The 10,000-nt window shown below is 41.6% G+C and overlaps 1 protein-coding gene across 2 annotated transcripts in view; it reads right to left on the bottom strand.

Annotated features, from left to right (window-relative positions):
* The window catches only part of si:dkey-237h12.3 (teneurin-3), a 145,254-nt gene that overhangs the window by 21,094 nt on the left and 114,160 nt on the right, over positions 1 to 10,000 (bottom strand). For both annotated transcript variants that reach the window (XM_031568922.1, XM_031568923.1), the window contains exons 19-20: positions 6,902 to 7,169; positions 3,833 to 3,976 (exon numbers count right to left, since the gene is read on the bottom strand). In XM_031568922.1, the coding sequence (XP_031424782.1) occupies positions 3,833 to 3,976; positions 6,902 to 7,169 (412 nt within the window). The remainder of the gene's footprint in view (positions 1 to 3,832; positions 3,977 to 6,901; positions 7,170 to 10,000) is intronic.

Raw genomic sequence — 10,000 nt, 5'->3', positions numbered from 1 at the left:
ATGCTTTTTCATCCGCAGCCGAGACAATCAAACGCTGGATTGTAGAGGAGGCATTGATCTCTAAGGTGAGAGTCATTTCAGAGAGAGAGAGAGAGGAGAAGAGAGCGAGAGAGAGAGAGAGCGGGAAACAGAGAGAAAGAAAGAAACACAGGAAAGACACACACTGTTAAACATTTCCTGTGAAAATGCCAGTCGATTATTGTAATGTTGTTTCAGAGTGATCAAAGTCCCAATAAGACTCCCATATAATGATACAGAAAGGTTGAAATGATTGGGCCTCCAACCATTAGACCTCCCAGTGGGTCTTTGTCAGTGCTCCCAGTGGGCCTTACTCAGTGCACCCACCTCAGGGTCATGTATTGTGCACAGGTCATCAATCACAGTGTTTGGGTTTACAACGCAGCTCATTTTCTAGGTCTGGATTCTGTTGATCCTGTTCAACATGTGCCTCAAATGAGTCTTGAGCCCTGTCACTTTTTTTATCAATAAACCTGGAGCTTGGAGGCTACATCCTGACTTTGCGTCTTTCATGAAAGGAGTTAGGCTGGCTGTCTATATGTGTCAGGATATACACTTGGAGGGCAGTGAAGTAAAAAGACGATGCATTCTGAGGAATTAACATAAGGACAAACGAGTCTTGAGCCCTGTCACTTTGCAGAACGGCTTTGGAGTTGGCCATCCTAGCCCCACAGCAAAGCAGATCACACGTTTTTGGGGGGTGTTTTTTTTCAGCTCACAGTGATTTCACATTTTCTGGCACATTTAAATAAATAAACACCATCAGACTTAAGTATCGCTCATACTGTGGTTGTATCCATTCTGTCCAATTTGTGATTGGCACTGGAGCACATCAGACCGGTTTTCTTAACACAGCCCTGTTAAGTAAACAAATATTTCCTGTCACAATATCGGTCAAAATCGGTTTGATGATCTAGTTGTATTTGTGGAATGGTGTAAGAAGTAATACTGGAATAATTATATACACCCCAGCCGAGATGCTTTATCCACAACACACATTTTCATCATCATATACAGTATATCTCCTGGGCGTTGAGCCCATGCTCTTGATGTTAAAGTCCCCCTGCCTTACCAACAGAGCTACAGGAACTTTACATGCAACAATAATCTACTTTAAGTGACAACTGAAAAATGTGTGCTGTACCATCCATTGAAACATTTGGAGATATTCTATTACAAAAGCACTGTTATCCTATGATTAAGTTACAAATCAAAACAAGCTATGTATTTGTTTTTATTATTTGTACATCTGAAAGCATCTTAATGTAGTAAGCCATTTCATTCTATAGCTGGATGTTTTTTTGATTCAGGCACTTTGAAAAGGTACTATCTAACTCTTTTTTGCAGCTTTTCTTGTGTTCTTAAGTGTGAAGGCTTGTTTTGTTTTTTCAAATTCATATGAAGATATTGGAATAAAAAGTAACCAAATTGGTCAAATAATATCAATATCAAATCAATAATATTTGTTTATATAGCGCCATTAAAAATTGACATTGTCCCAAGTCTCTTTATAGTGGCCTGAACCCTAAGAGCAACCCCTGTACCCTAAGAGCAAACCCCTGAACCCTAAGAGCAACCCCTGTACCCCTATACAAATCACTGCACAAAAGTGTGGATTTCACACAAACTGCTGACAGTGCAGAGCGAAAGAGAGAGTGAGAGAGAGAGAGGAAGAGACAAAGTAAGAGTGAGAGAATTAAACACAGACAGAGCAACAGAGCAAGAGACAGACAGTGAGTGAGGTAACCCCCCCCCCCCCCCCCTTTATGTGTATACATACGCATATGAACATGAGGATTTGTAGCAATGTCATGAAAGACAGAACACTGAGACAGGAGAATGCGGTTCTTGAGGTGTCCACCTGCACTAAGATCTGTGACAAACATACTTTTACTTAACAGAGCCTGCTGACGCCGAGAGCAGTGATGTAACCTCTTCTATTTGTGTTCTCCTAATCCCACCATGAAATGATGCTATTGCACTGGGGGGCAGACAACACAAATACACACACATACACACACACACACGCACACACACACACGCACACACGCACACACACACACACACACACACACACACGCACACACACACGCCATAGGAAAGGAGCATCAGTGCATGCTCTGCACACATGCCAGATAAACTTTTTAACACACTGACAAACGAGTCTACAGCGAGAATGTGAAAGGCAGAGATTAGCCCAACATATCTAGGCTACATACTGGGGCTCCTCACAGCAGGGGGGAGTTATGAAACACATGCTGGAAATACACACACACACACACACACACACACACACACATATACACACACACACACACACACACACACACACAGCAGGGGGGATTTATGAAACACACGCTGGAAACACACGTCAAACACTGCCGTCAGAACGGAGCTCTCAAAGGCGCGCTGCTGAGGGGAGAACTTTGGCGGAAAGACGTTTTTTTCTTTCTGTCTCGTCAGGTGTGTGTGTGTGTGTGTAGGGGAGTGCTTCAATGAGAGGCGAGGTGCGAAAGAGAAAACAAAAAAAACAGAGATGACGTTACACGTTTTCATTCTCACTTTTCCTTGTGTGATCTTTTTGTGGGAAATTCTTGACAGATTTGGTTCAGATAAACAACGCTCCGCGTTCAATGTTTAATGAAAAAGGCAGCTTGAACACTGCTCGGGAAATAAACAGTGGAAACACATTTCAGCAGCTGTTGACTCTCGCTCTCTCTCTCTGATGTCAGAAGAGGCAGAACGCCAATGAGCAAGGGTTCTGGGGTCAAAAGTGACTCTTCCTCTTGGAAAAGCATCATAGATACATTACCACGAGTGTATATAGACGTCCTTTAAGCAGCTTTCTCCATCTTAATCCTGTTCTGGTTACACTTGTCCAGACAGCACAGTGTATCACACCAGGGAAGATGATCATAGGACAGGGCCAGACAGAGGGTGTGATAGTGAGGGAGAGGAGGGAGGAGGGGGGGTGAAGGAAGGGAGAGATGGAGGGAGAAGGAAGGGAGAGAGAGGGGTAGGTGGAGGGAGGATGAGAGAGGGGGGAGGTTGTTTCCCTTCTGTCTGTAGATTGCTACATATGTGGAAATGGCAGCAGGGCGGTAAATTCTATTTACAACCATGAAAGGCAATCAGGCTAAGAAACCGAAGTATCACCGCCACCCTGTTTATCTGCCGAAACCACTGTGGTCTGCTTAGGGTGCAACTAACCTACAGGTTTGAAAAAATTGAAAACTGGAGAATGGAAGGAAGGATTTGGAATTGGTTTACAACATAGGCTACTCCCACATACTGTTTGCAGTCGAAATGGTTCTCAAAGGTGCTTCAATCTGTTTAAATGTGCGATTCTTTCATTTCATCCGGAGGGGCAGTCAAATGAACGGCCTACAAACTATTAATCGAACAAACGTTCATCACTCGCACACCGCTATCACTGAAATATATATATATATATATATATATATACGTATATTATATTATTTTATGGATCCGGCTCCAATTAAGCCCTGATGTTCAGTCAGTTGTGCGTTGTGATCGCTCAGTCTGATGGAGAACATCCAGTTGCCTTTCTGTCCTTCTGTGCACTACCTGATGTCTGATAGATCTGAGGGGTACAATTGCACTCCAAAATACAATTGCTGGAATGTGCGATTCATGCTTATTTTACGCACAGCCCAATCCACGGCTGTAAGGTTTTATGCAACTCCGAAAGATTGTAAACCCAATTTCCAGGGGGGAGATTAATATCACCATACCTCCTCATACCTGTGTGTAGAGTTGGACTAAGTGTTTTGAAAGGCGCTCCTGATCTTACCGTTGCTTACGTCCAGAGCGTGATGTTTGTCCAACGTCCAGAGCCCCATGCTGGAGGAGTCCAGCTGGTACCCCTGCAGAGCGATACTTCTCTTCTCCCACAGAATCACACCCAGACACGCCTCGTACTCAAAGCCCACTGACACTGCAGAACCAAACACAACACACAACACACTTACTAGTGATGACACTGCACAACCAAACACAACACACAACATGCTTACTAGTGATCATCACACTCAGATAAGACTCACACTTACACAACCTGACAGTTAAGGTGAAAACAGCAAAACAAATACTAGGGATTGTCACACTCAAAACCCAAACAAACACAACTAATTATAATGATTAGTCATCACATTCAAACCAGAGGCCTTCTCAAGACTGACAGATGAAGTAGAATGAAAAAGCAGAATTCTAGGCGATTGTTTATTCTCACACTGAAAAAAAGAGTCATAATTTAAACCACCAGACACTGCAGAATGAAAGAATAGCTCAGAAAAAAAACCCATCATGTTCACAGAGGATATCACATATTTATGTATTTAAATGCACACAGGGTACAGAAACCTTGTGAAGAAAGGACTCCAGGCTCCTGTGTAGATGACTGTATAAGCTGCCTGGAGCTCTCGGAGTCCAAGTTTCTGTCTCAGAGTTGAGAATTGATCACATCTGCACTTGATAACATTTCCATAAAAAAATAAATCACATCAAAGAACAGGAAAAGAGTAGGATAAATTATTGACTACACTTTAAAAACTTCAGCATACTTATCTAAAATAAATAAAATGGAACTTTATCATTATGCAGCAGTGAAAAGCTCTCCCTCTCGCAGGAAACCAGTCAATTAACGAGACATTTCACCATGGCAACCGCCAGGTGTGGGATGACCTTCAAACCCAGCAGCTTGAAGAGCTGCGCCCAGTTATTTATTTATTTATACTTTTATGCCGAATATGCAAGACAACAACATAATCAGAGATATACAGCATTAACCCACTGAAGATATGCAATAAAAGCATCAATCTCCTGGATTGTGATGAAAGTAAATGTTAGTGTTGGTTTTCAAACTGATTTGAATAGACAGTAATCTTTAATCAGGCACATGTTAACAGAGCTTATATTTAACCAGTGTGCACTTGAGAGAAGGTTTTGTCTAAAGACATCACTTTTAGAGTTATAATCAGTGGCAGAAAAAGGCGGTGTGAGTCCATAGGGGCACTTCACAGACAGGGGTGCAGAACCAATCAGGCTGAGTTACATAATAACAGGAGACTTCTTTGTCATTCATTTATCTTGGAAAAAAATATGTATATATTTAAAAAGAGTAGCAGTTAACCGAGAGTTAACTGCTGTATGTCATTGTATAAAAGAAATATGAAGTCGAACATTTTATTCAGTCTACCTAACAGTTAGTGATGGGTCTTGTCTCTTGTTGGCTTGATTATGATACTGGTCTTACCCCAGCGCTTTACAAGAACATTTACACACAACAAAAAGAAACATCTATTGAGGGAAACATCTTATTTTCTTTGTTTTCTCTTTTGAGCTTCGTTCAAACAGAATGTCTGTTTGACAGTCTGTTTCTCTGCGAGTTCAGCCTTGGCTTGGTAGAACAAGAGATGCCGTCGTGGTAGTAAAAATGTGTGCGTTTTAAATGCGAGCTGTCTAAACATCTTTAAGTAGACAGCTTAGTCAGAGAATTGATCAGACTGTGATTCAGTCCTGACTGAGGATGGAGAGAGCAGGTAACCGTAGGAGGAAGCACCCGATACAGTTCAATTCAATTGTGAAGTTGTTAAATAAGGAATGGTTAATGATTTCAGTCAGTGGTGAAAAATAATAGACTAGACTAGTGATACTTGATCGAAAAGAGCTCAAGATTTGAACAAATCTCACACATAGCCTTCTTACAAACAGGTATATATTAAAATAAGTGATAAGATCTTACTAAAATAGAGTCTGGTACTGTGAGAAGGGCAGGATGCACCTCTCGCTAACCAGGAAGCCTATATTGCAGCCTGACGCTGAGAGACATTGAGACAAAATCTCCCATGTGTGTGTTTGTGTTATCTATTATTTTCCACATTACTTAACATGTTCCTCTTTTCTCTCTACTGCTACCGTTGAAGTTGTTTTGGTGTTTATCATCCTTACTTTGCGGTTATAGGGGCTATAATTGATCATTCTGCTGTTTGGCTATTGTGTGTAAAGCCATGCTAGTAGAGCAGTCTTGAATTAAAACTGTATAGGCTAACAAAGAAGCTTCCAACAGTAACAACAGATAAATGATTGACCAACACAAGCAATGACAATATACACAACATGCCCCCTTCCCACTGTGTTGACTTCTGCATACCCCTCGATAGATGTGTAGTTATAATTAGAGAAAAACAAATCCTTCTCAAAAGCTCACAGCTGCTGTGTTTGTGTGTGTGTGTGTGTATGTGTGTGTGTGTGTGTGTGTGTGTGTGTGTGTGGGTGTGTGTGTGTGTGTGTGTGTGTGTGTGTGTGTGTGGGTGTGTGTGTTTGTTTGTTGTTCTTTTATTTCCTACCCTTCCAAATCCTTTCATCTTCAAACAGCTTGGCACACCAGCCAAGATTTCTGTCCAAATCTCCTGATGCCACAGACTGCTGGTTGGCAGCGAGCGGAAGGAATGCTTTCCAGAGAAAAGGCTATGCTTGTACCAATGGGCTGTGTCATGCAGTCAGCAGGCCAGTTTTTGATCCTTGCAGCTGCTGTTTGCCATTAAGTGCAATGCAATCCATTTCAAAATCAATCCAGATCAATCCACCTCAGTTCGATTCGATTCAATTCAAATTCAATACCATTCTATTCAGGCCAGTTCAGTTCAGTTCAATGACATTCAACAAGCACTTTTTCAACAATGGGGACAAAAGGGCCACCAGAGTCACTTCACAGATTTAATGAACAAATAATTGTACTTTAAAATGTCTCCTTTACATATCACACACCTACTGTACACTGTTCCCCCAAACACACAGATCCAGTGTACTTACAGTATGCAGACCTTATAAAGCAGGAGAATACAGATCTACACACACTCACCTACAGCGCTGCCTAAGCCATACACCCTCTGGCCGTAGGCGTCAGTCTTATCCCACAGAAGCGTGTAGGAGAGGTTGGGCGAGGCAGGAAACCACTTCTGGAGCATTCTCCCCTCCACAGACAGGATCATGTGCACCTTGGAGAGGCCGAAGGGCACGGCTGCCTGGGTCAAGGTCACCTTCAGCACCGGCTTGTAGCCAGACGCCCGTGAGCTCAGGTACACCAGTCTCAGCTCACTCCCCGGGAGACGAGTCTGCTCATGCAGGACCTGGCAGGAATATGACACAAATAAATAACCAAAAAAACACACAAAGCAAGTAAACAAATGTAAACACCCTCAAAGGCCTTTTCAAATGTAAGCTTTCCTGAATTGTTTTAGGGGTCGTCAACTACATCACCAGATTAATGAAAAGAACCTGTAATTAATAACAGTGGTCTAATCCCAGCTCATTGTCAGGCCAATACTTTTCATATCGCAACTGATTGTAATGCATCTGTCTCTGGCCAGCCAGATCATTTCCAGTGTCAACTGTTATGGGTGTAGTTTCACCTATAAAGTAATCAAGCGGTGAAACTATTTCTATCCGAACTCTACTCAAAACACAAACTAAATAAATGGAGCATTCGTTGCCTTACAAAATAAGCACTCAAAACCCCTTCATTTAAATTTACATTCATTTTACAAACTGCATTTCAAATGTTTTGTTATTTGTTACTCAGCAACAATATTAAATATCTCCAGTGGAAGACCTGCAATCATAGCCATACTAATGTAATACTAAGCAACTGAAGTCAGTAGGTAATGTCTGTGTCTATTAAAAACTGACAGCAGTGGGTAATATCTGTGAACAACAGACATAAACATGTTATAAACGTGTTATTACAGATACCATAATCATATCATTAGTCATCATGAAGGTAAATTATACAATTTTGTGATTACCTTGACAGTTCATAAGATTTGATGTGACATAATTGTTATAAAATTGGATTTATGCACTAAGAAGTTTTCATAGCACCAGACATTTCGATCTGTATGAATATTACTGATAGGTAACTTGAAACTATCAAATGACTGATGACTGACTCTCCAGACTCTTTTTTTTACGAGGATATGGCAGCATAACGTGTGACGAAGAAGTGAAGTCAATAGGATAATGAGTCAATAGGATAATGTATTAAGTGTTTCACTACTGCTTCAGATACTCATGACCACATTTGGTTCATGGGTTCTTTACTCTGAAAACAAAAGGCTGTGAGAAAATAGAGGCATTTTGGGAACTATCTGTTTGTTTGAATTAAGGCGTCTGGATATAGTTGCAAATCTGTAGAAAATCCAGAGTTGGCCTGAGAGTCGGCCATCTGTGTTTGGCACAGTGACATCATCACTTCTAGACCAATTAGAGGAGGAATTAAGCCAGAGCTGCACAAGCCGCCATGGGAAAACAGACATTACTGAAGGAGCAGAGGCATTCCTGTTCCCTCCGATGGAACAAACATGAGTGGAGGATAAGGATGTGTCCTTTAAGGAACAGGGAAGGGTAAGGATGTGTCCTTTAAGGAACAGGGGAGGCTAAAGATGTGTCCTTTAAGGCAGCGGTTCTCAAACTGGGGTCCGCGGACCCCTTGGGGTCCGCAACGCCTTGCCTGGGGGTCCGCGAAAAAGTCTGGCTTTCAAAGGTTTTTTTTATTTTATTTAAAAAAAATGTATTGCAATACAGTATACAAAACATGTAGACTAATGTTACACGCTGTACCGATACTAGACAAGTTTTGAAAGGTATAAGTATAGTTACTTCATTAAAATAGCACGCAATCAGAGCGCACTCACTGTTCCGCTCCCTGTCAGGCTGCCTGCACGCATTGACTGCAAGGGCGGGGCTGCCCAATTCTTACCCATGCAACAGACAGCCTTCACTCATCTCAGGGGAGACATGGCCTCATGTGCAGGAGCTCTGGCCGACCGTCCTCGGCTTGTTTTAAAAAAAATAAGTGAGATCTGGAATTACTTCGGATAGGAAGCAGACTGTGAGGGAAAGCCCATCGACACACAGAGACCCGTCTGTAAAACATGCTTCAAAGCCACTCAGGCAAAGGGAGGTAACTCGTAAAATATGGCTAAGGACCTCTCAGACAGACACCCCGAACTTTTCAGAGAGTTCAAAGAACGACAGGTTAGCAAATGTGATTAAAAACATGAAGACCCACAAGGTCACCCATATACAGCCTAACACGAGTAGCCTTAGCCTAGTTTAGCGACAAGCGATTTTCCCCATCACATAATTTTGACTATGCGTAGTACAATGATCATAATGCAGTGTGGTTAACGTAACTAAACCGCACTTTTCACGCTAGTAATGTTAACTGCCATAATCTGCAAGTGATGCATTTGATCTTCCATCAGTACAGGTCGTGTTTATCGTTGCAGAAGGCCCTTTTTTAAAGATAGGTTAGCCCTATTGCATGTAGCTATTCTCGTTTAAGACGTTGATCTAGCTTTCAATTTGGCTGCAAGAACGTAGCCCAGTTCATTGTCAAAATTAACCTCTAGAAAGAAAACGCTATACGTGTATAATCAATGCAGTGATGTCACCATGTTGTTTCCATTAGTATCTTGCTGGAGGATAATACTATAAATGCCATTTGTTAAGTGTTCGTGACAACGCTAATACAGACAAGTGCTCATCACATCAGCCATAAAACAACTGCAGATTTCTGGTTTCCAAAGGTTGCCATCGTTCAGTGACAACAAGACCGGGTAAATAAACTGTACTGGACAAACTATGTGCTGAGAGACAGGAACACCCTTCTCATTGATGACACACACACACACACACACACACGGAGTGTCAGTCTGGGATACCAGTTTTGGATAACATTAGGGGGATATTTCATGTTTGTTAATGTCTTTGTTAAAAATAAATCTTCAGAATCATCTCCGTTGGAAAACCCTACAATCTGAGTTGTATTGGAAAACCCTACAATCTGCTTTGATAAAAAAATGTATTCCATCAATATTTGATTTTTATGTAAGGTAAACATTATTTAGCTTCTCAGCACATTTTCCAAAAAATAATTTACAAATCTATCCTACATACT

This window comes from Clupea harengus, chromosome 6, assembly GCF_900700415.2.
Source record: "Clupea harengus chromosome 6, Ch_v2.0.2, whole genome shotgun sequence".
NCBI lineage: Eukaryota > Metazoa > Chordata > Actinopteri > Clupeiformes > Clupeidae > Clupea > Clupea harengus.
This window is presented reverse-complemented; position numbering and strand designations above follow the sequence as displayed.